This window comes from Saccopteryx bilineata, chromosome 4 (assembly GCF_036850765.1).
Source record: "Saccopteryx bilineata isolate mSacBil1 chromosome 4, mSacBil1_pri_phased_curated, whole genome shotgun sequence".
Classification (NCBI taxonomy): domain Eukaryota; kingdom Metazoa; phylum Chordata; class Mammalia; order Chiroptera; family Emballonuridae; genus Saccopteryx; species Saccopteryx bilineata.
This window is the reverse complement of record NC_089493.1, coordinates 286,648,051-286,671,511: the sequence shown is the minus strand read 5'-3', so window position 1 is coordinate 286,671,511 and position 23,461 is coordinate 286,648,051. Positions and strand designations below refer to the sequence as shown.

The following is a 23,461-nucleotide window of genomic DNA, read 5'->3' as shown; positions in this document are numbered from 1 at the left end:
GCCAGTCTTTGATACAATGGCAGAGAGATCTGCAGATGTCTCTGCGAAGGTCACCTCCTCATCTGTCTCATGCTTCCTCCTCCCCTGGCCTGCCATGCTTGACTGTCGCCTCTTTGTCTGCAGGTTCTCTTTTACTTGAGAGTTTAAAGGATCACATATCCACCACCGCCCAGGACCACTGCAAAGCCATCTACCTGCACGTCCTCACCACCAACAACACAGCAATAAACTTCTATGAAAACAGAGACTTTAAGCAACACCACTATCTCCCTTATTATTACTCCATCCGTGGGGTTCTTAAAGATGGCTTCACTTATGTCCTCTATATCAATGGCGGCCACCCTCCCTGGACCATTCTATATCCTTTTCTGAAGGGTGAGAGACTGTTGGCTTTCTAGCAGGGCCTGTGTACCAGTTGGAGCTATGGTCGCCTTCAGATGACATTCACGAGGCCATGCTCACAGGATGCATTTTTCCCCAGTGAGATGATGGTGTGGGTAGATCTGGTTTGCATGTATTAGAAAATGATGGCCGGTTGCAGATATTGGGAAAGCAGATGTGCTCTGACACTCAGTGTTCCCCAGACTTCAGTCTGGTTTGAGGATTAAGAGTAGAAAATGTAATTGAAGATTTCTAACCCTCCTGGCCCGAGATCTGCCTGTCCATTCGTCCATCCATTCATACAGTAAGTATTGGTTGAGAGCCTCCTGTTCCTGGTATGCAGGGGCTACAACAGTGAACAAACCAGACAGAAGCCCCTGCCTTCACGGGGCCTGTGAGCTGGCAGAGGAGAAAACAAGTGTGGGGTACATGACCCAGAGGTGTGTCCCTTTTCTGCTCCCTCCTCTTCAACTCTTTCTGGTCATGGATAGGAGGGAGTCTGGAAGAGTTCTTAGTAGTTACAGGGTGTGTGTGAGAGAGATGAAATAAATTAGTCTAGGATTTATCCATTTCATAGGGAGATAAATGGGAAAGAGAAAGGTGGTACAGGAGCCCACAGGCCTCCAAGCTTGTGTGAAGTTGGGTCTCTGCTGTGTTTAGCATTGTTGACACCCCCACCCCACCCCCTGGGTCACAGGGATGAGGCCCTGCCGCTCTGAAGCTAGAGACTAGGGGAGGATCAAGAACACATGCTCTTCTGCTGTGGTCCCCCCACAGCACCTAGTTCCTGTCCGCAGCCTTAGTCTGAGCGTACTCTTGGCCTCCCTTGAGAATGGCATGCTGTCTGGACGCAGTCCTGCAGGTTGCTGTTCGGTTCTTTGCTGACAGTGCCTCCCCAGGGGTGCAGGCTGGCGAGGCGAGTTGGAGTCTTCCTTAACAGAGCCCCACGGACTACATCCAGCACCTGGGCTCTGCACTAGCAAACCTGAGCCCCTGCTCCATCCCGCACAGGATTTACCGCCAGGCCCACAGCCTGCTCTGCAGCTTTCTGCCATGGTCGAGCATCTCCACCAAGGGCGGCATTGAGTACAGCCGGACCATGTGATGCCAGCCGGGCACCCTTCAACAGGTCCCACCCCTCGGCGCCCTGCGGAGCCCACCTTCCTGGCCATCTGACCTCAGCTGTGCTCTGCAGAGGAGCTGCCCGCCCGCCTGCCCCAGCTGCAGGCCCGGTGCTATGTGGGCTCGGAAGCGGAGCGTCGTGGGGCGGGTGTGCTCGGTCTCCACCAGGTATGCCAGAGCAGGCGGGAGGGGAAAGGGGAGCAGAACTGAGTGGGAGGATGGTCCTGAGAAATGGGGGGCCTGGCGCTTTCAACAAGAAAAGCAGCGGGCTCTGGATGGGCACTTGCTAAGTGCTAAGGTAGTTCCTAACCAACTCTCAGAAACTTGAGGGAGGAAAGCAGAGAGTCCTTGAGCCCTTGGGCAGAACTTGATCTTTTCACTTCCTGAATGACTTTTTTAAAAATAGTGCATTCACATCTTTCGAAAATGGGATAGGTACCAAAGACCAAGGCCTTTCTGCCCGACCGTAGCCACTCATCCCCTCTGCTGTCTCAGGCGTGCTTCCGCGGGTCCTGCTCAGGTGTTGGCTTTAACACCAATGGCGGTGTCAGCTCATGGCCAAGCTTCCTGAGCTGGCACCTGGTCGAGGAGGGCTCTGCTCCAGCATGGCCACTTCCGAACATCCTGAGCGCTGCCGGGGCCGGTCTCGCAGAGCTCAGAGAACATCAGAGCGGGCAAGGGTTCTGGGGACTCCAGGTTTTCCCGCTTGTGCATGGTCATGGCCTAGAGCAGACTGGTGGCTTGAGCCAAGCTCACACAATGCTCCAAGGCTACCTGGCCTGGCACGCTCAGTGCCTTCACTTGTGCTAGGACTGAGGAGCCCAGGGGTCCCTGGAAGGGACTGGGACTGTAGGCCTGGAAAAGGGCTCACACTTAGGGGGACCTGGGCCAGCTGTGGGTTCCTAGGCCAGACATAGGGTAGGACTTAATGTTTCTGCAAGGCCTTCACCCCTGCTCCCCTCTTCTCTCTCCTGCAGGTTCTTCCAGCCCTCCTTCCTGCTCTGGACACCTCTGCCCCTTGCCCTGGCCTGGCCCCATGCGCCGCCAGCCGGCTGCAGTGTTCGCTGGAGTCTGTTTCTTCTGCTGCTTGGGAGTAAGGGGACTGGAGGGGACCTCCTTCCCTACACCTCTTCACCAGCCTCTTTCCCCTGTACTACCCATTCCTTCTAGCTCCTTCCTCGAAAGCCAGAATGAACTTCTGGGAGGGAGGAACCCAAGTGTTCTACATAGATTTGACCTTAAAGACGGGAGCCTCAGAACAGTGGGGGTGGTGAGATAAAGGGGATGCCAGACCCTTGTCCAGAACCAGCCCACAGAGCCTCAGGCGGGGCGCAGCCCCTGCGTCCCTGCGAGGGGCTGGCGAGTGGTGGGCAGAGTGGGGGAGGCACAGAGCTCTCCCACCCAGGCACAGAGCTCTGACATGGTGGTCAGATCATGGGAAGGTCCCCACTCCTCTGCTGGCAGTCCTGCTGTCCCAGAGACCAAGGAACTACTCCTCACATGCTGAATGCACCATTTAGTTGAACTGCCACAGGGAGCCGGGCTCAGGACAGGTACTCGGGAGGGTCCCAGGGGGTCTCCCCTCCAGCCCCCCAGTCCCGTGAGATGCAGTTCCAAGACAGAGCATGGAGTTGATCAAGTAGGGCCTGGCCTTGGGGCTGGGGGCAGTCATGTGCCTTGTGGTCCCTCAGCCTCTGGGGGCAGAGGCAGGAGAGGCTGTGTCAGTGCCAGGAAGCGTGCATGTGGACATCACTTGCTGCTGACGTCCCCTCCACCCTGTGTCCCAAAGCTGCTTGCTCCCTGCACTGCTCTCCAGAGGGAAGGAGGGTGGCGGAGTTGCACCCAGCACTGCTGCTGTGTCATGGGGCCATCACCACGGTGCACCAGCCTGAGTGGGAGGGGCAGAGGGGATACCAGGCAAGGGGGCCGCGGGGACTGCTGTCCTTCCCTCCCTCAGAATCTCCCGCCCCTCTGGCCTTGTGGCGGGAGAGGGGTTTCCTGAGATGAAGGCACTCCTTCCTCGGCCACTTCACACTTGCTGACGGGTCCCCACTCTGTGCTGACGCTGGCTTTGAGCTGAGGCCCAGCTCAGTGTCCTCTCTAATCTGAATCAACGGTTATCCTGTGATTTTTATTTCCGCCCCTTGGGATAAGGGAAGAGTCTTCCAAAAGGTTCTGCCTTGGACATTTATAATTGAGCTAAGACCTTGCCGTGCCCCATCCTTCTTGCCCCTCATCACGGTAGTGTCCAGCCCAGTGTTGAACAGATTGTAGTGTCTCATTACAAATAAATACACTGTAATTGGTCACATCCTGTCTTGCACTGGGGCCATTTCTATGGGGATTTGTCCCCTTCTTGGGGCAGTGGCTTTGGATGGTCTAAGAACTGCTTGTTGCTCGTCACTGACAAGTCTGGAAGATGGCTTCTGCTAAAAGGACTGATCGTTTTGTGTAATTTATCCTTCCAAGTAGTGCGGTTCTGGGGAAGAGGTTCTAGAGCTGAGAAGCACAACAGGGTTCTTCTAAACTCAGCAGGTCCTCAGCAGCTGCCCCATTTGTTCAGGAGTCTCCTTGGCCAGCTCTAGGCCTTGGGTCTGGTCCTCTGGGGACACTGCTCTGGCTTAGAGAAGACTCGGTAGGTGACAATGCAGTGGTCAGGCAGGGACCCTGGGCCAGGGTACCCTATCATGGGAGCCTGAGGCTTGGCCAAGCCCAGGACTGCATGCTCCACTAACCTCTTGAGCTTCTGGTCACCCTGGGGACATAGGGTCGTGCATGCCACCCTATTGGACAGGTGAAGAAAGCTGGTTCAGGGGCCAGGAGCTGCACAGCTAGCTCCCTGTCCCGGCAAGCCATGGCCATGCTTTTCTGCTTCTCATCCTTTATGGAGTGCTTTTCAAGGAAGCTTTGGGAGGTTTAGGGGCTAACTCAGCCAGTAGCCTTTGGGGCTGACGTGTTGCTCTAGCACAGTGGTTCTCAACCTTTCTAATGCCATGACCCCGCAATACAGTTCCTCATGTTGAGGTGACCCCAAACCAAAAAATAATTTTGGTGGCTACTTCATAACTGTAATTTTGCTACAGTTATGATTCGGAATGTAAATACCTGATATGCATTATGTATTTTCCGATGGCTTTAGGCGACTCCGCCGGGGTCGTGACCCACAGGTTGAGAACCGCTGCTCTAGCAGATAGCCTTCGTCAAGGAAAGATCAGGGCTGTGGTTCCTTTGCCCTCCATGCTTCGTGGAGGGGGGCTCAGTTGCCTGAAGGATCCACTCCCGAGGTGGCCTGGAGCTAAGAGGTGGCCTTCCCTGGGGTGGGTTGGTTTCCTACCATGTGGGGGCTCCTCATGTGGACACTGACCCCCCCCCCAGCACCACACACACACACACACACACACACACACACCCTAGAAGCTTCCAGGCCTCCTTCATGGCAGAAGTGATGCCATGTCATTTCCATCACATTCTATTGGTAAAGGGAGGCCCAGCGCCAGTCCCATGTCAAGGCCAGGGCTCTACACCAGGCCATACTGCCAGGATATGGCCCAGCAGAGGCCATCACAACCTGGGTGTTCTGAGATCTTAACCCTGGGCAGTCTGGTCTTCTCTAAACCTCCATTTTTCATCAAAGAGTGGGAAGGGGCCTGACCCAGTGATGGCACAGTGGATTGAGTGTCGGACTGGGACGACCCAGGTTCAAGACCCCGAGGTTGCCAGCTTGAGCGCAGACTCATCCAGCTTGAGCATGGGATCATAGACATGACCCCATGGTCGCTAGCTTGAGCCCAAAGGTCACTGGCTTGAAGCCCAAAGTCACTGGCTCGCGCAAGGGGTCACTCGGTCTGCTGTAGCCCTCCAGTCAAGGCACATATGAGAAAGCAATCAGTGAACAACTAAGGTATCGCAATGAAGAATTGGTGCTTCTCACCTCTCTCCCTTCCTGCCTGTCTGTCCCTATCTGTCCCTCTCTCTTGTCTCCATCAAAAAAAAAAAAAAAAAAAAATGGGAAGGGGAGTATGGCCATCTTCAAGGACCGAGTATTACAGCTTCTGTCATGGTCTCACTTCTGCCTGGTGCCTGCCTGGTATGTGGGGTAGCTCCCTAATGTCTGTCTTGAGCAGTGGTCCCTCAGGTCCCCCTAACCTTCTGGGGGGAGTGAGTGGAGAAGGCACCTGCCCTTTCTGACACCCCATGGGACTCACCTTGTGGACCAGTTGGCCGGCAGTGTTCCCCACCTGCTCTCTCAATAGTCCTTCTGAGGCTGCTGTCTACCTACTGCAACCTCACTCCCCCACTGCACAGGGCCACATCAATACTAACAACGTGCAAATGGCCCAGGGATGGAAGTCTCCAGAATCTGCTGTCCCAGGGACCTATGTACAGGTGCAGGGGAGGAGCCTAAGGGAGTATTCCCCTGAGTCTGGAGGAACCGAGCTGTCCTAGTGTCCAGAGTGTTACTGACATTATCACGTGGGTCTCGCAGGAGCACCCAAAAGAGGCAGCTCAGCGCTAGCCCCACCTGGGCTGCCAGGAGTGAAATCAGACAGTGAGTGAGGCCCGGTGACAGACCAGGAATGGTTCTGTGCCTAGGTGACATTGGACACTAGAGACACTTTTGATTGTCACAAGTAGGAGAAGGGAGCTAGCTGAATCTAGTGGGTAGAGGCGGCAGACATGATGGCCCCCACCACAAAAAATGATCTGGTCCCAAATATCAACAGGGCCAAGGACATAGGAACTTGCTCTCAGAAACAGATGCCAAGGGGCTGTTTCTCTAACTGAACTGGCCTGATGACAGACTGAGGACAAAGGTGCATGCAGGCTTTGGCTTTTATTGAGATTAGACCTGTAGGCTCCCCAGCCTGTAGTCAGCCCCACTCTGCTTAGCCTGGCCTCCCAGGTACCAGCAGTTGACTTGAGTTGGACCAGGCTGCAAGGGCATACATACTCAGACTTTTTTTTTCTATGCCTCCCTCAGGACCTCCTCCCTCCCCTCGAGTTTTCCTGAGGTTGGCCCAGGCTCTGGTGCTCGGCAGCTGTGGGTGTCTCAGTCTGGAAGCGCTGCTGGTGGGGCTGAGCCCTTCTGCTCTTGACTGTACCACCTCCTGGGTCATCTTTGCCCTCTTGTCCTGAACTGTGAGAACCAGCCCTCCCACTTAGATCCCTACAACCTCTCCAGAGCTCCAGAGCGGGTTCTCTTGCACAAAGGACAGATGGACTCCTCTGAGGCTTCCCAGGACCTCTTGGGCCTGAACCCCAAGCCTGCAGAGGTACCAGGCTGGGAGGGGGCACCCTTGGCTGGACCCATGGTGGAACTGGAAGCTGAGGAAAGAGGGGAGAGGAGTCACTCAGAGGGACCCAAGGGAGGCTAGCAGCCTATCTTATCCTGTGCCCTCCACACACAACCTGGGGTCCTAGCCTGGAGTGGAGGGGTGTGTCTCTAGATAATCCAGGAAGGAGGAAGAGGGAAACATTGTTCAAGTTTGGAAGGACCCTCATCTATCCCAAACCCTTCATTTTACACATGGGGAAACTGAGGCCCGGCCTAGCAGTGGGGAGCTTGTCAACTGCAGACATGGGACAGAAACCTTTTAGGTTTGGGAGTAGGAAAAGGACCATCTGGGTCTCCAACCCAACCTTGTCCTGGGTCTTTACCTCCTGCTTCATCTAGACAGGTGCTCACTTCCCAGGCTGTCCCTGGGCAGTTGAGCTTCCAGAAGGGCGGAACAGTAGCTGTTACCTGGGTTCAAAGCCCCCTGTGGCAGGTCCAGGGGCCAGGCCATGCCCTCTGGCCATGGGAGGCAGCCCCCAGTCATGAGCCGGCCCAGCCAGTGGCTCTCACACTGGCCAGTGGGCCACATGTGGCCTGGCAAATAGAGTGCCAGGCCTTGGAGGTGGCGCAGCCGGAAGTTCTTGGGCTTGCTTCCCTGGGCACTGGGGCACTGCTGCTGCTGGGCCCCCAGCCCTCCCTCGTAGATGTTGGATGGTGTGTCAGGGTGACTGGGGAGTCTTTGGGCCCAGCTCACTGCATCTGTGGAGGGGAAAGTAGAAAATATGTGGCCAGTGGGCCCCAGCAACCATGCAGGGAGAATGCAGTCACACGCTCATATGATGGACTCCATGCTGACCTGCTGATTTTCAGCTTACCTGTCTGTCAAATTGACTAAATCCCCTGCCGTCAGCCTCCCCTGACCCAACATGTTACTCCTTGTTTCCTCTCCTAGCTAACAGGGAGGTCTGAGAAGCCTGAGCCTCACCACCTTGTGGCCCCCTGCTCTAGAAAAAGCATCTTGGTGCTAGTGTAGAAATGCACAGTGGGTCCGGAATCACAGTCCAGGTCACACACTGTGGATCAGTGACCATTCCTCTCTCCCAAGCATGCATGTCTCTGAGGCCACCCTGGGGACTTTGGGCCCAGGTCAGGGCAGGAGGACATTTCTCTTCCTGTCACTCCCCTTACAGTCCCACACCTTCTCTTAGACGCAGCTCAGAAAACGCATAGACCAAGGCTTCCATGGAGGGCCAGTGCAGTGGGGGAGGAGTGGCCCAGCCTTCTGTGCAGCAGGGCTCTCCTCTCCTCTGCCTGAGGGTAGTCTGCAGGTCTCCCTTGGCAACCAGCTATGTGATGTCACAGTGAAGACTTCCAGCCTTCCTGGACCCTCTGTGTTTGATGGAGGATGAATCCCAGGACAGGGACAGGGTAGAAGAGAACAGCAAAAGGGGTAGAACCTTAGGGGAGGCAGATCCCTGGTCCCTCTGGATTAGAACAGGCCACACAAAACAGACAGCTCTTGCAGGCTGAGGAGTCGCTTCCAGAAGTGACCTTTTGGGATCACAGCTTCCTCATCTGTGAGTAGAAAATGAAGTTTAGGAGTACAGACTTAGTGAAACCTGGGTCAGTGCTTTGAGCATCGAGGTGACTGGGTAAATCACAGTGTTTTTAACTGTTTAATTTCCCATAAATAAATGGCAGAGTATTGTGTGTCTTGTACCAAAGATGTGAAGGAACTAGAGCTCTCATATACTGCTGGTGGGAATGTTAAATGGTGCTACTACCTTGGAAAACAATTTTTCAAAAAGTCTGAGGAAACTCTAAGAGAGCTCTGTGACAACATGAAGAGAAATAACATCTGCATCATAGGAGTTCCTGAAGAAGAAGAGAAAGAACAAGGGATAGAGACTTTGTTCAAACATATAATAGCTGAAAACTTCCCTCAATTAAGGCAGGAAAACATCTCACAAGTTCCAGAAGCACAGAGAACTCCATTATTGAGAAACCCAAAGAAATCTATACCAAGACACATCATAATTAAAATACTAAAGCTAAATGATAAAGAGAAAATATTAAAAACTGCTAGAGAAAAAAAGACTATCACCTATAAAGGTGCTCCCATAAGGATGACTTCCGACTTTCAACAGAAACACTTGAGGCCAGAAGGGAATGGCAAGAAATATTCAAAGTAATTCAGAACAAGAGCCTACAACCAAGACTACTTTATCCAGCAAGGCTATCGTTTAAAATTGAAGGAGAAATAAAAAGCTTTCCAGACAAAAAAAAAAAACCTCAAGGAATTCACTACAAATAAACCAAGGCTGCAAGAAATGCTAAGGGGCCTGTTGTAAACAGATCAAAGGAGAAAAAGAATATAGCAAAAGAGGGATACAGTTTTAAAGAATAAAATGGCAATAAACAATTACATATCAATAATAACCTTAAATGTAAATGGATTAAATGATCTAATCAAAAGACATAGGGTAGCTGCGTGGATAAGAAAACAGGACCCTTAGATATGCTGTCTACAAGAGACATAACTTAAACAAAAGATGCACATAGACTGGAGATAAAAGGATGGAAAAAATATTTCATGTAAATGGAAATGAAAAAAGCTGGGGTAGCAATACTTATATCAGACAAAATGGACTTTAAAACAAAGACTATAGTAAGAGATAAAGAAGGTCACTACATAATGATAAAAGGAGCAATCCAACAGGAAGATATAACTGTTATAAATATCTACACACCTAATATAGGAGCACCTAAATATATAAAGCAGACTTTGATGGATTTAAAGGGTGAGATCCACAGCAATACTATAATACCTAGGGGATTTCAATACCCCACTAACATCACTAGATAGATCCTCAAGAAAGAAAATTAACAAAGAAACAGCAGACTTAAAGGACATACTAGATCAACTTGATTTCATAGGTATCTTCAGAACCTTTCACCCTAAAGCAGCAGAATATACATTCTTTTCAAGTGCTCATGGTACATTCTCTAGGATAGACCACATGTTAGGGCACAAAAGCGGTCTCAACAAATTTAAGAAGATTGAAATCATATCGAGCACTTTCTCTGATCAGAATGGCATGAAACTAGAAATCAACCACAACAGAAAAACTGAAAAATACTCAAACACTTGGAAACTAAATAGCATGTTATTAAATAATGAATGGGTTAACAATGAGATCAAAGAAGAAATTTAAAAATTCCTAGAAATGAATGATAACGAGTATACATTAACTCAAAATTTATGGGACACAGCAAAAGCAGTCCTGAGAGGGAAGTTCATAGCATTACAGGCATACCTCAAGAAGCTAGAAAAAGCTCAAATAAGTAACTTGAGCCTGCATCTAAAAGAACTAGAAAAAGAACAGCAAGTAAAGCCCAGAGCTAGTAGAAGGAAGGAAATAATAAAGATCAGCGCAGAAATAAATGACATAGAAGCTAAAGAAACAATACAGAGGATCAATGAAACCATGAGCTGGTTCTTTGAAAAGGTAAACAAGATGATGAACCTTTAACCAGACTCACCAAGAAAAAAAGAGAGAGGACTCAAATAAATAAAATTAGAAATGAGAGTGGAGAAATAACAACTGACACAACAGAAATACAAAATATTGTAAGAAAATACTATGAAGAATTGTACGCCCGCCTGACCTGTGGTGGCGCAGTGGATAAAGCGTCGACCTGGAAATGGTGAGGTTGCCGGTTCAAAACCCTGGGCTTACCTGGTCAAGGCACATATGGGAGTTGATGCTTCCAGCTCCTCCCCCCTGTCTCTCTCTCCTCTCTCTCTCTGACTCTCTCTCTCTAAAATGAATAAAAAATAAATAAAAATAAAAATTGTACGCCAAAAAACTAGACAACCTAGATGAAATGGACAAATTCCTTGAAACATATAATCTTCCAAAAATTAATCTAGAAGAATCAGAAAACCTAAACAGACCAATTACAACAAATGAGATTGAAACAGTTATCAAAAAACTCCCAAAAGCCCTGGCTGGTTGGCTCAGTGGTAGAGTGTTGGCCTGGCGTGCAGGAGTCCCGGGTTTGATTCCCAGCCAGGACACACAGGAGAAGTGCTCATCTACTTCTCCACCCCTCCCCCTCTCCTTCCTCTCTGCCTCTCTCTTCCCTTCCTGCAGCCGAGGCTCCATTGGAGCAAAGTTGGACCGGGTGCTGGGGATGGCTCTATGGCCTCTGCCTCAGGTGCTAGAATGGCTCTGGATGCAACAGAGCAACGCCCAGATGGGCAGAGCATCGCCCCCTGGTGGGCATGCCGGGTGGATCCCGGTCGGGCGCATATGGGAGTCTGTTTGACTGCCTCCCGTTTTCAACTTCAGAAAAATACAAAAAAAAAAAAAAAAAAAGAAATAAAGAAAGAAAGAAAAAGAAAAGTCTTGGGTCTGATGGCCTCACAAGTGAATTCTACCAAATATTCAAAGAAGAACTAACTCCTATCCTTCTCAAGCTATTTCAAAAAATTCAAGAGGAAGGAAGACTTCCAAGCTCCTTTTATGAGGCGAGTATAATTCTGATTCCAAAACCAGGCAAAGACAACACAAAGAAAGAAAATTATAGGCCAATATCCCTGATGAATTTAGATGCTAAAATCCTCAACAAAATATTAGCAAACCAGATCCAGCAATATATGAAAAAAATCATATACCATGATCAAGTGGGATTTATTCTTGGGAGGCAAGGCTGGTACAATATTCACAAAAACAATCAATGTGATTCATCACAAACAAAAGGAAGGAGAAAAACCACATGATAATTTCAATAGATGCAGAAAAAGCATTTGATAAAATTCAGCACCCATTCATGATCAAAACTCTCAGTAAAGTGGGAATACAGGGAATATACCTCAACATGATAAAGGCCATCTATGACAAACCCACAGCCAACATCATACTCAATGGGCAAAAATTAAAAGCAATCTCCTTAAGATTAGGAACAAGGCAGGGGTGCCCCCTTTCACCACTCTTATTCAACATAGTTCTGGAAGTCCTAGCCACAGCAATCAGACAAGAAAAAGAAATAAAAGGCATCCAAATTGGAAAAGAAGAAGTAAAACTATCATTATTTGCAGATGACATGATATTGTATATAGAAAACCCTAAAGTCTCAGTCAAAAAGCTACTGGACCTGATAAATGAATTCAGCAAGGTGGTAGGATATAAAATTAATACTCAGAAATCAGAGGCATTTTTATACACTAGCAATGAACTGTCAGAAAGAGAAATTAAGGAAGCAATCCTCTTCACCATTGCAGCCAAAAAAATAAAGTACCTAGGAATAAATTTAACCCGGGAGATTGTACTCAGAAAATTATAAAACATTGATAAAAGAAATCAGGGAAGATACAAACAAATGGAAGCATATACCGTGCTCATGGTTAGGAAGAATAAACATCATTAAAATGTCTATATTACCCAAAGCAATTTATAAATTCAATGCAATACCAATTAAAATACCAATGACTTACTTCAAAGATATAGAACACATATTCCAAAACTTTATATGGAACCAAAAGAGAACACGAATAGCCTTAGCAATCTTGAAAAGGAAGAATAAAGTAGGAAGTATCACACTTCCAGTTATCAAGTTATACTACAAGGCCATTGTACTCAAAACAGCCTGGTACTGGCATAAGAACAGGCATATAGATCAATGGAACAGAACAGAGAACCCAGAAACAAACCCACAGCTCTATGGACAACTGATACTTGACAAAGGCGGTAAGAGCATACAATGGAGTAAAGACAGCCTCTTTAATAAATGGTGTTGGGAAAATTGGACAGCTACCTGCAAAAAAAGAAACTAGACCACCAACTTACACCATTCACAAAAATAAACTCAAAATAGATAAAAGACTTAAATGTAAGCTGTGAAACCATATGCATCTTAGAAGAAAACATAGGCAGTAAGCTCTCTGACATCTCTCGCAGCAATATATTTGCCGATTTATCTCCACGGGCAAGTGAAATAAAAGACAGGATAAACATATGGGACTATATCAAACTAAAAAGCTTTTGCACAGCTAAAGACATAACAGAATAAAAAGACAAACTACACAATGGGAGAATATAGTTGACAATACTTCTGATAAGGGGTTAATAACCAAAATTTATAAAGGACTTGTAAAACTCAATACCAGGAAGACAAACAACCCAATCAAAAAATGGGCGAAAGAAATGAATAGACACTTCTCCAATGAGGACATACAGATGGCCAATAGGCAAATGAAAAAATGCTCAACATCACTAATCATTAGAGAAATGCAAATTAAAACCACAATAAGATATCACCTCACACCAGTCAGAATGGCGCTCATCCACAAAACAACACAGAATAAGTGCTGGCGAGGATGTGGAGAAAAGGGAACCCTCCTGCACTGCTGGTGGGAACGCAGACTGGTGCAGCCACTGTGGAAAACAGTATGGAGATTCCTCAAGAAATTAAAAATCGAACTGCCTTTTGACTCAGCTATACCACTTTTAGGAATATACCCCAAGAACCCCATAGCACTGTTTGAAAAGAAGAAATGCACCCCCATGTTTATGGCAGCATTGTTCACAATAGCGAAGATCTGGAAACAGCCCAAGTGTCCGTCAGTGGACGAGTGGATTAAAAAGCTTATATATATAATGGAATACTACTCGGCCATAAGAAATGATGACATTGGATCATTTACAACAACATAGATGGACCTTGATAACATTATACTGAGCAAAATAAATCAGAAAAAACTGAGAACTATATGATTCCATACATAGGTGGGACATAAAAATGAGACTTAGAGACATGGACAAGAGTGTGGGGGTGACGGGGTGGGGGGTAGGAGAGGGAAGGGGTTGGGGGAAGGGAGGGGCACAAAGAAAACCAGTTAGAAGGTGACGGAAGACAATTGGACTTTGGGTGATGGGAATGCAGCATAATCAAATGTCAAAATAACCTAGAGATGTTTTCTCTGAACATATGTACCCTATTTATCAATGTCACTCCATTAAAATTAATTTTAAAAGAAAGTTAAAACTTTCAAATAAAAGGCATCCAGATTGGAAAAGAAGTAAAACTTTCATTATTTTCATATGACATACTAACTATATAGAGAGAACTCTAGTTTGACTGGTGGTGGTGCAGTGGATAGAGTGTCAACCTGAGATGCTGAAGGCCCAGGTTCAAAACTCCAAGGTTGCCGCTTAAGCATGACTCATCCAGCTTTAGCACAGGCTTGGCTGCTTGAGCTTGGGATCATAGACATGATCCCATGGTTGCTGGCTTGATCCCAAGGTTGCTGACTTGAGCAAGGGGTCACTGGCTCAGTTGGAGCCCCCCAGTCAAGGCACATATGAGAAGTAATCAATGAACAACTAAGATGCTGCAAATATGAGTTGATGCTTCTCGTCTTTCTCTCTCTCTCTCTCTCTCTCTCTCTCTCTCTCTCTAAAAAAAGGAGTCCAAGGAAAAGATATTAGAACTGATAAATGACTTCAATAAAGTAGGATAAAAAATTAATATTCAGAAATCAGTTGCACTTTTATATACCAATAATTAAATGTCAGAAATAGAAATTAAGGGGCCCTGGCCGGTTGGCTCAGTGGTAGAGCGTCGGCCTGGCGTGCAGGAATCCCGGGTTCGATTCCCGGCCAGGGCACACAGGAGAAGCGCCCACCTGCTTCTCCACCCCTCCCCCTCTCCTTCCTCTCTGTCTCTCTCTTCCCCTCCCGCAGCCAAGGCTCCATTGGAGCAAAGTTGGCCCAGGTGCTGAGGATGGCTCTGTGGCCTCTGCCTCAGGTGCTAGAATGCCTCTGGTTGCAACAGAGCAACGACCCAGATGGGCAGAGCATCACCCCCTGGTGGGCGTGCCGGGTGGATCCCGGTCGGGCACATGAGGGAGTCTGTCTGCCTCCCCATTTTCAGCTTCAGAAAAATACGAAAAAAAAAAAAATTAAGGAAACAATACCGTTTACAATTACATCAAAAAATATAAAATATTTAGGAATAAATTTAACCAAGGAGGTAAAAGAACTGTACTAGGAAAATTATAAGAAATTTTAATAAAGAAATTAAAGAAGATACAAATAAATGGGAGCATATACTGTGCTCATGGATAGGAAGAATTTAATGTAGTTAAAATGTCCATACTGCCGAAATCAATCTAGAGTTTCAATGCAATCTCTATCAAAATACCAATGGCATTTTTCACAGAACTACACAAATAATCCTAAAATTTATGTGGAACCACAAAAGACTCCAAATAGACAAAGCAATCTTAAGAAAAAGACAATGTCTCTCTCTCTCTCTCTCTCTCTCTCTCCCTCTCTCTTCCTCTCTCCCTCTCTCCCTCTCTCTCCTCTCTCTCCTCTCTCTCCTTTCTCTGGACTATGCTGTGTCTTTCCCCCTTCTCCCAGGCCTAATACTTTTGTCTTTCTCCTGAGCTCCAAGGGTCCTTCTTTTGACTCTGTAACTTGTTTCCTGAGTCCGTGCAGCCCAACTGGGTCAGTTTTTCTACCTCTGTAACTCTAAATAACCTTTTGTTTGTTAAAATAAATAAATAAAGTTGGAGGTATCATGCTACCTGATGTCAAACTATACTACAAGGCTATAGTAATCAAAACAACATGGTACTGGCATAAAAAAAACAGACACATAGATCAATGGAACAGAATAGAAAACCTAGAAATAAACCCATACCTATATGGTCAATTAATGACAAAGGAGGCAAGAATATACAATGGAGTAGAGAGAGTCACTTCAATAAATTGTGTTGGGGAAACTAGACAGAAACATACAAAAAAAAGCTAGACCATTTTCTTACACTATATACAAGAATGAATTCAAAACGGATTAAAGGCTTAAGTGTAAGACTTGAAACCATAAAACTTCTAGAAGAAAATATAGTCAGTAAACTCTGACATTGCTCTTAGCAATTAGTTCACACTCAATTGTTTGAGATAATAAAACTATTAGAGGTAATAGAATATGTCTCCTTGGGCAAGAGAAACAAATGGGTCTACATCAAACTAAAATCTTTTTGCACAGCAAAGTAAACCATCAAAAAGAAGACAGCTTACCGAGTGGAAGAAGCTATTCACCAATGTTATGTTGATAAAGGTTTAATATCCATATATATATAAATAAGAAACCCATACAACTTAGCACCAAAATGACAATGTTTAAATTTTTTTAATTTATTCATTTTGAGAGAGGACAGAGAAAGAATGAGAGATAGAAGTGGGGGAGGAGCAGGAAGCATCAACTCCCATATGTGCCTTGACCAGGCAAGCCTGGGGTTTCAAACCTCAGTGTTCCAGGTTGACACTTTATCCACTGTGCCACCACAGGTCAGGCCAAACAATCTGTTTTTAAAAATGGCCAGAGGACCTGAATAGACATTTCTCCATCTGGCCGATAGTTGTAAGAAAAGATGTTCAACGTCACTAATCATCAGGAAAATGCAAATTAAACTATAATGGGATATCACCTCACAACTGTCAAAATGGCTATTATCAAATCAACCGGTATTGGCAAAGATGTTCAGAAAAGGGAACCTTTGTGCACTGTTGGGATTACAAATTAATGCAGCCACTATGGAAACAGTATGAAGTCCTCAAAAAATTAAAAACAGAACTATCATAAGGCCCAGCAATTCCACTTCTGCATATTTATCCAAAGACACCCAAAACACTAATTTTAAAAGATACATGTATGTCTACATTTACTGCAGCATTATTTACAATAGCCAAGATATGGGAGCAACCTAACTGTCTAGTGATAGACTATTGGATAAAGATGTGGTACATATATATAATGGAATATTACTTGGCCATAAGAAGGAGTAAATTCTTACCAATTGCAAAAACATGGATGGACCTAGAGGATATTGTGCTAAGTAAATTAAGTCAGACAAGGAAAGACAAAAACCATATGATTTTATTTATATATGGGATCTAAAACACAAAATAAATGAATGAACAAAACTTATACAGAAAACAAACTGGTAGTTGCCAGATAGGGAGTTGGAAGACTAAGTAAAAAGGTTAAGGGCTAAGTATAAATTGGCAGATACAAAATAGTCATTGGAATGTAATGTGCAGCATAGTCAGTGATATTGTAACATCTGTGATAATGTCAGGCAGATAGGAGACATTATTTATAAGTTAAATAAATCTCTAATTACTATTCTGTACACCTGAAACATAATATTGAATGTCAACTGTAATTGAAAAAAATTTTTAAGTTAAATTTGCAATTCTCTCTATTCACAGATGACATGATCATATATGGAGAAAAAATTAGTTCACACTCAATTGTTTGAGTTAATAAAACTATCAGAGCTAATAAAGTTCAGTAAAGTTGCTAGATATAAGATCGGCATAAAAATTAATTGTATTTCTAAAAAAAATTAATTGTATTTTTATATACTGGCAAAAGAACAAAAATAATAAAACAGGAATAAATTTCACCAAGGAGCTATAAGACAACACTGAAAACTACAAAACAGCCTGACCAGGCAGTGGCACAGTGGATAGAGCATCGGACTGGGATGCAGAAGGACCCAGGTTTGAGACCCCGAGGTCTCCAGCTTGAGGACGGGCTTATCTAGTTTGAGCAAAAGCTTACAGCTTGGACCCAAAGTTGCTGGCTTGAGCAAGGTTTTACTCGGTCTGCTGAAGGCCCGTGGTCAAGGCACATATGAGAAAGCAATCAATGAACAACTAAGGTGTCGCAACGAAAAACTAATGATTGATGTTTCTCATCTCTCTCCGTTCCTGTCTGTCTGTCCCTATCTATCCCTTTCTCTGACTCGCTCTCTGTCTCTGTAAAAAAAAAACAACCAAAAAACCCTAACTTTAAAACATTGCTGTAGGCCCTGGCCGGTTGGCTCAGCGGTAGAGCGTCGGCCTGGCGTGCGGGGGACCCGGGTTCGATTCCCGGCCAGGGCACATAGGAGAAGCGCCCATTTGCTTCTCCACCCCCACCCCCTCCTTCCTCTCTGTCTCTCTCTTCCCCTCCCGCAGCCAGGGCTCCATTGGAGCGGAGATGGCCTGGGCGCTGGGGATGGCTCCTTGGCCTCTGCCCCAGGCACTAGAGTGGCTCTGGTCACAGCAGAGCGACGCCCCGGAGGGGCAGAGCATCGCCCCCTGGTGGGCAGAGCGTCGCCCCTGGTGGGCGTGCCGGGTGGATCCCGGTCGGGCACATGCGGGAGTCTGTCTGGCTGTCTCTCCCCGTTTCCAGCTTCGGAAAAATACAAAAAAACAAACAAACAAAAAAAAACATTGCTGTAAAAGACAGCAATAAAAAAGACAACTAAATGGAAAAATACTCCTTTTCATGGGTTGAAGGCTTAATATTGTTAAGACAGCAGTACTCCCTGCTGTCTTAGTACTCCCTGTAGATGATCTACAAATACTTTGAAAATTCCAATGGCCTTTTATGCAGAAATAGAAAATCTGATGCTAAACTTCATGTGATATTTCAAGGGAGTCCAAATAACAACAAAAAAAAAAACACTTAAAAAAAATTTTTTCCCCTGGAAAATGTGATTTTATTTTGTAAGATTTTATTTATTGCCTGACTAGGGTGGTGGCACAGTGGATAGAGCGTTGGACTGGGATGCAGAGGACCCAGGTTCAAAACCCTGAGGTCACCAGCTTGAGTGTGGGTTCATCTTGTTTGAGCACAGCTCACCAGCTTGAACCCAAGGTTACTGGCTTGAGCAAGGGGATCATTTGGTCTGCCCCCCCCCATCAAGGCACATATGAGAAAAAAATCAGTGAACATCTAAGGTGCTGCAATGAAGAATTGCTGCTTCTAATCTCTCTCCCTTCCTGTCTGTCACTATCTGTTCCTCTCCCTGTCTCTGTCAAAAAAAAAAAAAAGATTTTATTTATTGATTTTTAGAGAGAGAGAGAGAGAAAGTCAGGAGCAGGGTGGGTTGAAGGAGCAGGATGCATCAACTTGTCATTACTTCTCATATGTGCCTTGACTGAGCAAGCCCAGGCTTTCAAACTGGTGACCTCAGCATTCTAGGTCAATGCTCTATCCACCAAGCCACCATAAGTCAGGCAAAAAAAGAAAAATTTTAATTTACACAAAACAGTGTGAAACTAGCATAATGATAGACACCTCAACCAATAAAATAGACCATAAATAAACCTATATATCTATGGTCAATTGATTTTCAACAAGAGTGCCAAGATAATTCAATTGAGGAAAGAATTTCTTCAACAAATGATCCTGGGGCAACTGAATAGCCACATGCAAAAGAATGAAGTTTGACCCCTACCTCACACCATTAACTCAAAATTCATCAAAGACCTAAATGTAAGAGCTAAAATTATAAAACTCTTAGAAGAAAGCATAAGAGTAAATCTTTATGCCCTGGCCAGGTAGCTCAGTTGGTTAGAGCATTGTCCCAATATGCCACAGTTGCAATTTCTCTGGTCAGGGCATATACAAGAACAACCAATGGATGCATAAATAAGTGGAACAAACAAATCAATGTTTCTCTCCCTTCCCCTCTCTAAAATCAATCAATCTGCCAATAAATAAATAAAGTAAATCTTTATGATCTTAGATTTGACAATAAATTATTAGATATGACAACAATACCACAAGTAACAAAAGAAAAAATAAATAGAACTTCATCAAAATTTAAAACTTTTCTGCTGTAGGCCCTGGCCGGTTGGCTCAGCGGTAGAGTGTCGGCCTGGCGTGCGGGAGACCCGGGTTCGATTCCCGGCCAGGGCACATAGGAGAAGAGCCCATTTGCTTCTCCACCTCCCCTTCCTTCCTCTCTGTCTCTTTCTTCCCCTCCCACAGCCAAGGCTCCATTGAAGCAAAGATGACCCGGGCGCTGGGGATGGCTCCTTGGCCTCTGCCCCAGGCGCTAGAGTGGCTCTGGTCTCAGCAGAGCGACTCCCCGGAGGGGCAGAGCATCGCCCCCTGGTGGGCGTGCCAGGTGGATCCCGGTCGGGCGTACGCGAGAGTCTGTCTGACTGTCTCTCCCCGTTTCCAGCTTCAGAAAAATAAAAAAATAAAAAAAACTTTTCTGCTGTAAAAGACTCTATCAAAAAGTACAAGACAGCCTAACCTGTGGTGGCACAATGGGTAAAGAATGGACCTGAAATGTAGATGTTGCCAGTTCGAAGCCCCAGGCTTGTCCTGTCAAGGTACATAAAAGAAACAATTACTATGAATTGTTTACCCCCCCTCAACTTTGTCTCTCTCTCCTCACCTTGAAATCAATAAATAAAATCATAAAAAAAAAGAAGTAAAAGGCCTGACCAGGTGGTGGCACAGTGGATAGAGCATCAGACTAGAATGCAGAGGACCTGACCCAGGCTCAAAACCCTGAGGTTACCAGCTTGAGTGTGGGTTCATCCGGCTTGAGCACGGGCTCACCAGCTTGAGCATGGGGTCACTGGCTTGAGCATGATATCATAGACATGACCCCATGGTTGCTGGCTTAAGCACAAAGGTCGCTGGCTTGAAGTCCAAGGTTGCTGGCTTGAACCCAAGATTACTGGCTTGAGCAAGGGGTCACTTGCTCGGCTGGAGCCCCCTGGTCAAGGTACATATGAGAAAGCAATCAATGAACAACTAAGGTGCCACAACGAATAACTGATGCTTCTCATCTCTTTCTCTTCCTCTCTGTCTATCCTTATCTGTCCCTCTCTCTGTCTCTCTGTCTCTGTCACACACACACAAAAAAAGTAAAAGAAAGCCTGACCAGGTGGTGGCGCAGTGGATAGAGCATCGGACTGGGATGTGAAGGACCCAGGTTCGAGACCCCGAGGTCGCCAGCTTGAGCGCGAGCTCATTCGGTTTGAGCAAAGCTCACCAGCTTGAACCCAAGGTCGCTGGCTTGAGCAGGGGGTCACTCGGTCTACTGTAGCCCCCCTGTCAAGTGCCGGGGTCCAGCCCCGGGGGGGAGAATCCAGGGGTCCCACAGGAGGAGATGGCGTCGGCGAAATCAAGTGAGAGAGCCGAATTCTTTTCTTTTTCTTTATTCTCTGGTTAGCATTTACTGCCAGGCATCTCTGCCACTGGCTGGTCTAACATTACTTTTTATGCACACACACTAAGTTACAATCACATGGTATTTTGAATACATCATTGTTTTAGTTTCACTATGGTTACATATTTCCAGATAACAGTTAATTCATATCTATAAGCTACAAGTCAGGTGGTAAGTTATTCAAAGTACAGTTATACAATAACTTAAATAGTAATAACAATATCGGTACAAACTTCTAAAAGATTAGTACTAATTAATAACTCTATTTTACTTTGTTGTGAGTCAAGGGCGCAGAAAGAGATAGCAGACAAAATCATCAAGGACTAGCAAAGGACCACGCTTGCTCAGGCAAATAGCCTTGAGTTCATGTAGCATCCTAATTCTTTTTTTACAAGACTACAAAAGGCTTGCTATTTAAGAAACTAACATAGCATTAAGAGTAACTTTTACTTAAAAATACACAGAGTGCACCTACAAGATAACTAGTAGCAACATAATATCAGAAGGCATTAATTGCTATTGCTGCTATGAATCCCACCACATTCCTCTCCTTATTCTTGGAAAGTACAAAAATCTCATGAGAATGTTTTACTGAGAAAAGCCCAGCAACTGCCTTCAGTGACAAAACAAGTCTTTTTTTTTAATTATTTATTTATTTATTCATTTTTTTAGAGAGGAGAGGGAGAGATAGAGAGAGAAAGAGGAGAGACAAAGAGAGAGAGAAGAGGGGGAGGAGCTGGAAGCATCAACTCCCATATGTGCCTTGACCAGGCAAACCCAGGGTTTCGAACCGGCAACCTCAGCATTTCCAGGTCGACGCTTTATCCACTGCGCCACCACAGGTCAGGCCAAAACAAGTCTTTTAACAAAACATTCTTTACTAGCCAGCTGCACTCCTATCCAAGGCCACGCAACAGGCCACTCTACTACACCTTACCTAAGATTCTAATGTCTAGTTAAACTTTATTTATTTACTATATTCATACACTAGTTAAGTTCTAACTTTATTCTTTCTAACATGATTAATAAGAAGAAATTCTCCTACAAACTTAACCCTTTATGAGGGATATCATGGCCAGCCTCTTATGTTTATGAGCCCAGTTCAAGGGGCTTACAGGCTTTTCTGTGGAACTTACACCTTCTGTCTCATTTCCAAAGAAATTACTACAAATCTACAGGGAAAGCACGGTACTGTTATCCCTGTGCCATAAATAATAGCACACACCCAGAAAAGGGGGGAATATAAGGCCAGATTAATTCAAAAGATTAAAGGGGGAAGTATCGTTGTGCCTTTCCTTTGCAGTGACTTTGTCAACCCGCAGCTGTTGGTCTTCACTGCGGTGACTCTATCAACCAGTAGCCATCGATCTTCTTTTGCTGTGACTTTGTCAACCAGCAGTTGTGGATCTTCTCCTGCTGTGACCTAGTTAGCCAGCATTAGTGGATCAGCTCCCGACAGTCAAGGCACATGAGAAATCAATCAATGAACAACTAAGGAACCGCAACGAAGAATTGATGTCTCCCATCTCTCTCCCTTCCTGTCTGTCCCTATCTGTCCCTCTCTCTGACTCTGTCTCTCACACAAGAAAAAAAAAAGTTAAAGACAGTCTACACATTTTGATGTGTAAATATTTGCAAATCTTATATTTGATTAGTATCCAGAATATACTATAAAGAATTTTTACAACTCAACAACAAAAAGACAACCCAATTTTACAATGGCAAAGAAGTTGAATAGACATTTCTCCAGAGAAGATATACAAACTGTCACCAAGCACAAGAAAAGGTGCTCAACATCATTAGTCATTAGGGGAATGTAATTTTAAACCACAATGTGATACTACTTCACAGCCATGAGAATGGATATAATTAAAATTTTTAAAAATTGACAAATGTTAATGAGGTGGAGTAACTGGAACCCTCCTACAATGCTGGTTGGAATGTAAAACGGTGGAGCCAATGTATGAAAGTTCAAGCTTATACACATCCTTTTGAGCTCTTTGCACTGTCAGGTTTTTTGTTGTTTGTTGTTTTAGCCATCTTAATAGCTGCCGAGTGATACCTCATTGTGGTTTAATATGTATTTTCCTAATGACCAATAACCTTGAGCAACTTTTTGCTTACTATTTCCCAGCTTCAACAAATGGTGCTGGGAAAACTGGACAGTATCTTTAAATTTTTGTCCACTAATTGAATTACGGTTTGAGAGTCCTGGAGATGTCTTTTCATCAGATGTGTTTTGTGAATATTTTCTTCTAGATTGTGGATTATCTTTTCTTTCCTTAAAAGCATCTTGAAGAGAAGTTTAAATTTTTGATGAAGTCCAGTTTATTAAAAAACATTTTTTAAGATTTATACTTTTAGACCTGGCCTGTGGTGGCACAGTGGATAGATTGTTGATCTCGAATGCTGAGGTCACCAATTCCAAACCCCGGGCTTGCCTGGTCAAGGTACAGAGGACAAGCATCCAATGCACAATTAAAGTGAAGAAACTATTAAGTTGATACTTCTCGCTCTTCCCCCTACCCAGGTAAAATCAATAAATAAAATCTTTAAAAAAAAAAATTTAGGCCCTGACCAGTTGGTTCAGTGGTAGAGTGTTGGCCTGGTGCATGGACGTCCCAGGTTCGATTTCTGGCCAG

The 23,461-nt window shown here is 45.4% G+C and overlaps 2 protein-coding genes across 2 annotated transcripts in view; one reads left to right on the top strand and one right to left on the bottom strand.

Moving 5' to 3' along the window:
* The window catches only part of NAA60 (N-alpha-acetyltransferase 60, NatF catalytic subunit), a 28,863-nt gene extending 27,239 nt beyond the window's left edge, over positions 1-1,624 (top strand). Inside the window, exons 5-6 of the mRNA XM_066275096.1 lie at positions 124-358; positions 1,330-1,624. Coding sequence (XP_066131193.1) covers positions 124-358; positions 1,330-1,486 — 392 coding nt within the window. The 3' untranslated portion in view covers positions 1,487-1,624. The remainder of the gene's footprint in view (positions 1-123; positions 359-1,329) is intronic.
* Positions 1,625-6,590: 4,966 nt separating this feature from the next.
* On the bottom strand, positions 6,591-8,022 carry C4H16orf90 (chromosome 4 C16orf90 homolog). Its single transcript, XM_066278316.1, has 3 exons — positions 7,977-8,022; positions 7,192-7,537; positions 6,591-6,836 (listed from the first exon to the last, which is right to left on the bottom strand). Exons 1-3 carry the CDS (start codon positions 8,020-8,022, stop codon positions 6,671-6,673), a joined length of 558 nt encoding a protein of 185 aa, XP_066134413.1. The 3' UTR covers positions 6,591-6,670.
* Positions 8,023-23,461: the final 15,439 nt, after the last annotated feature.

Coding starts and splice junctions, on each gene's coding strand:
- C4H16orf90 (XM_066278316.1), bottom strand. CDS start 8,022: ATGGAAGCCTTGGTCTATGCGTTTTCTGAGCTGCGTCTAAGAGAAG. Junction 7,538..7,976: donor TGAGCTGCGTCTAAGAGAAG/GTGTGGGACTGT, acceptor TCCCCTCCACAG/ATGCAGTGAGCTGGGCCCAA. Junction 6,837..7,191: donor CTGCCCAGGGACAGCCTGGG/AAGTGAGCACCT, acceptor CCTCTCCCCTCT/TTCCTCAGCTTCCAGTTCCA.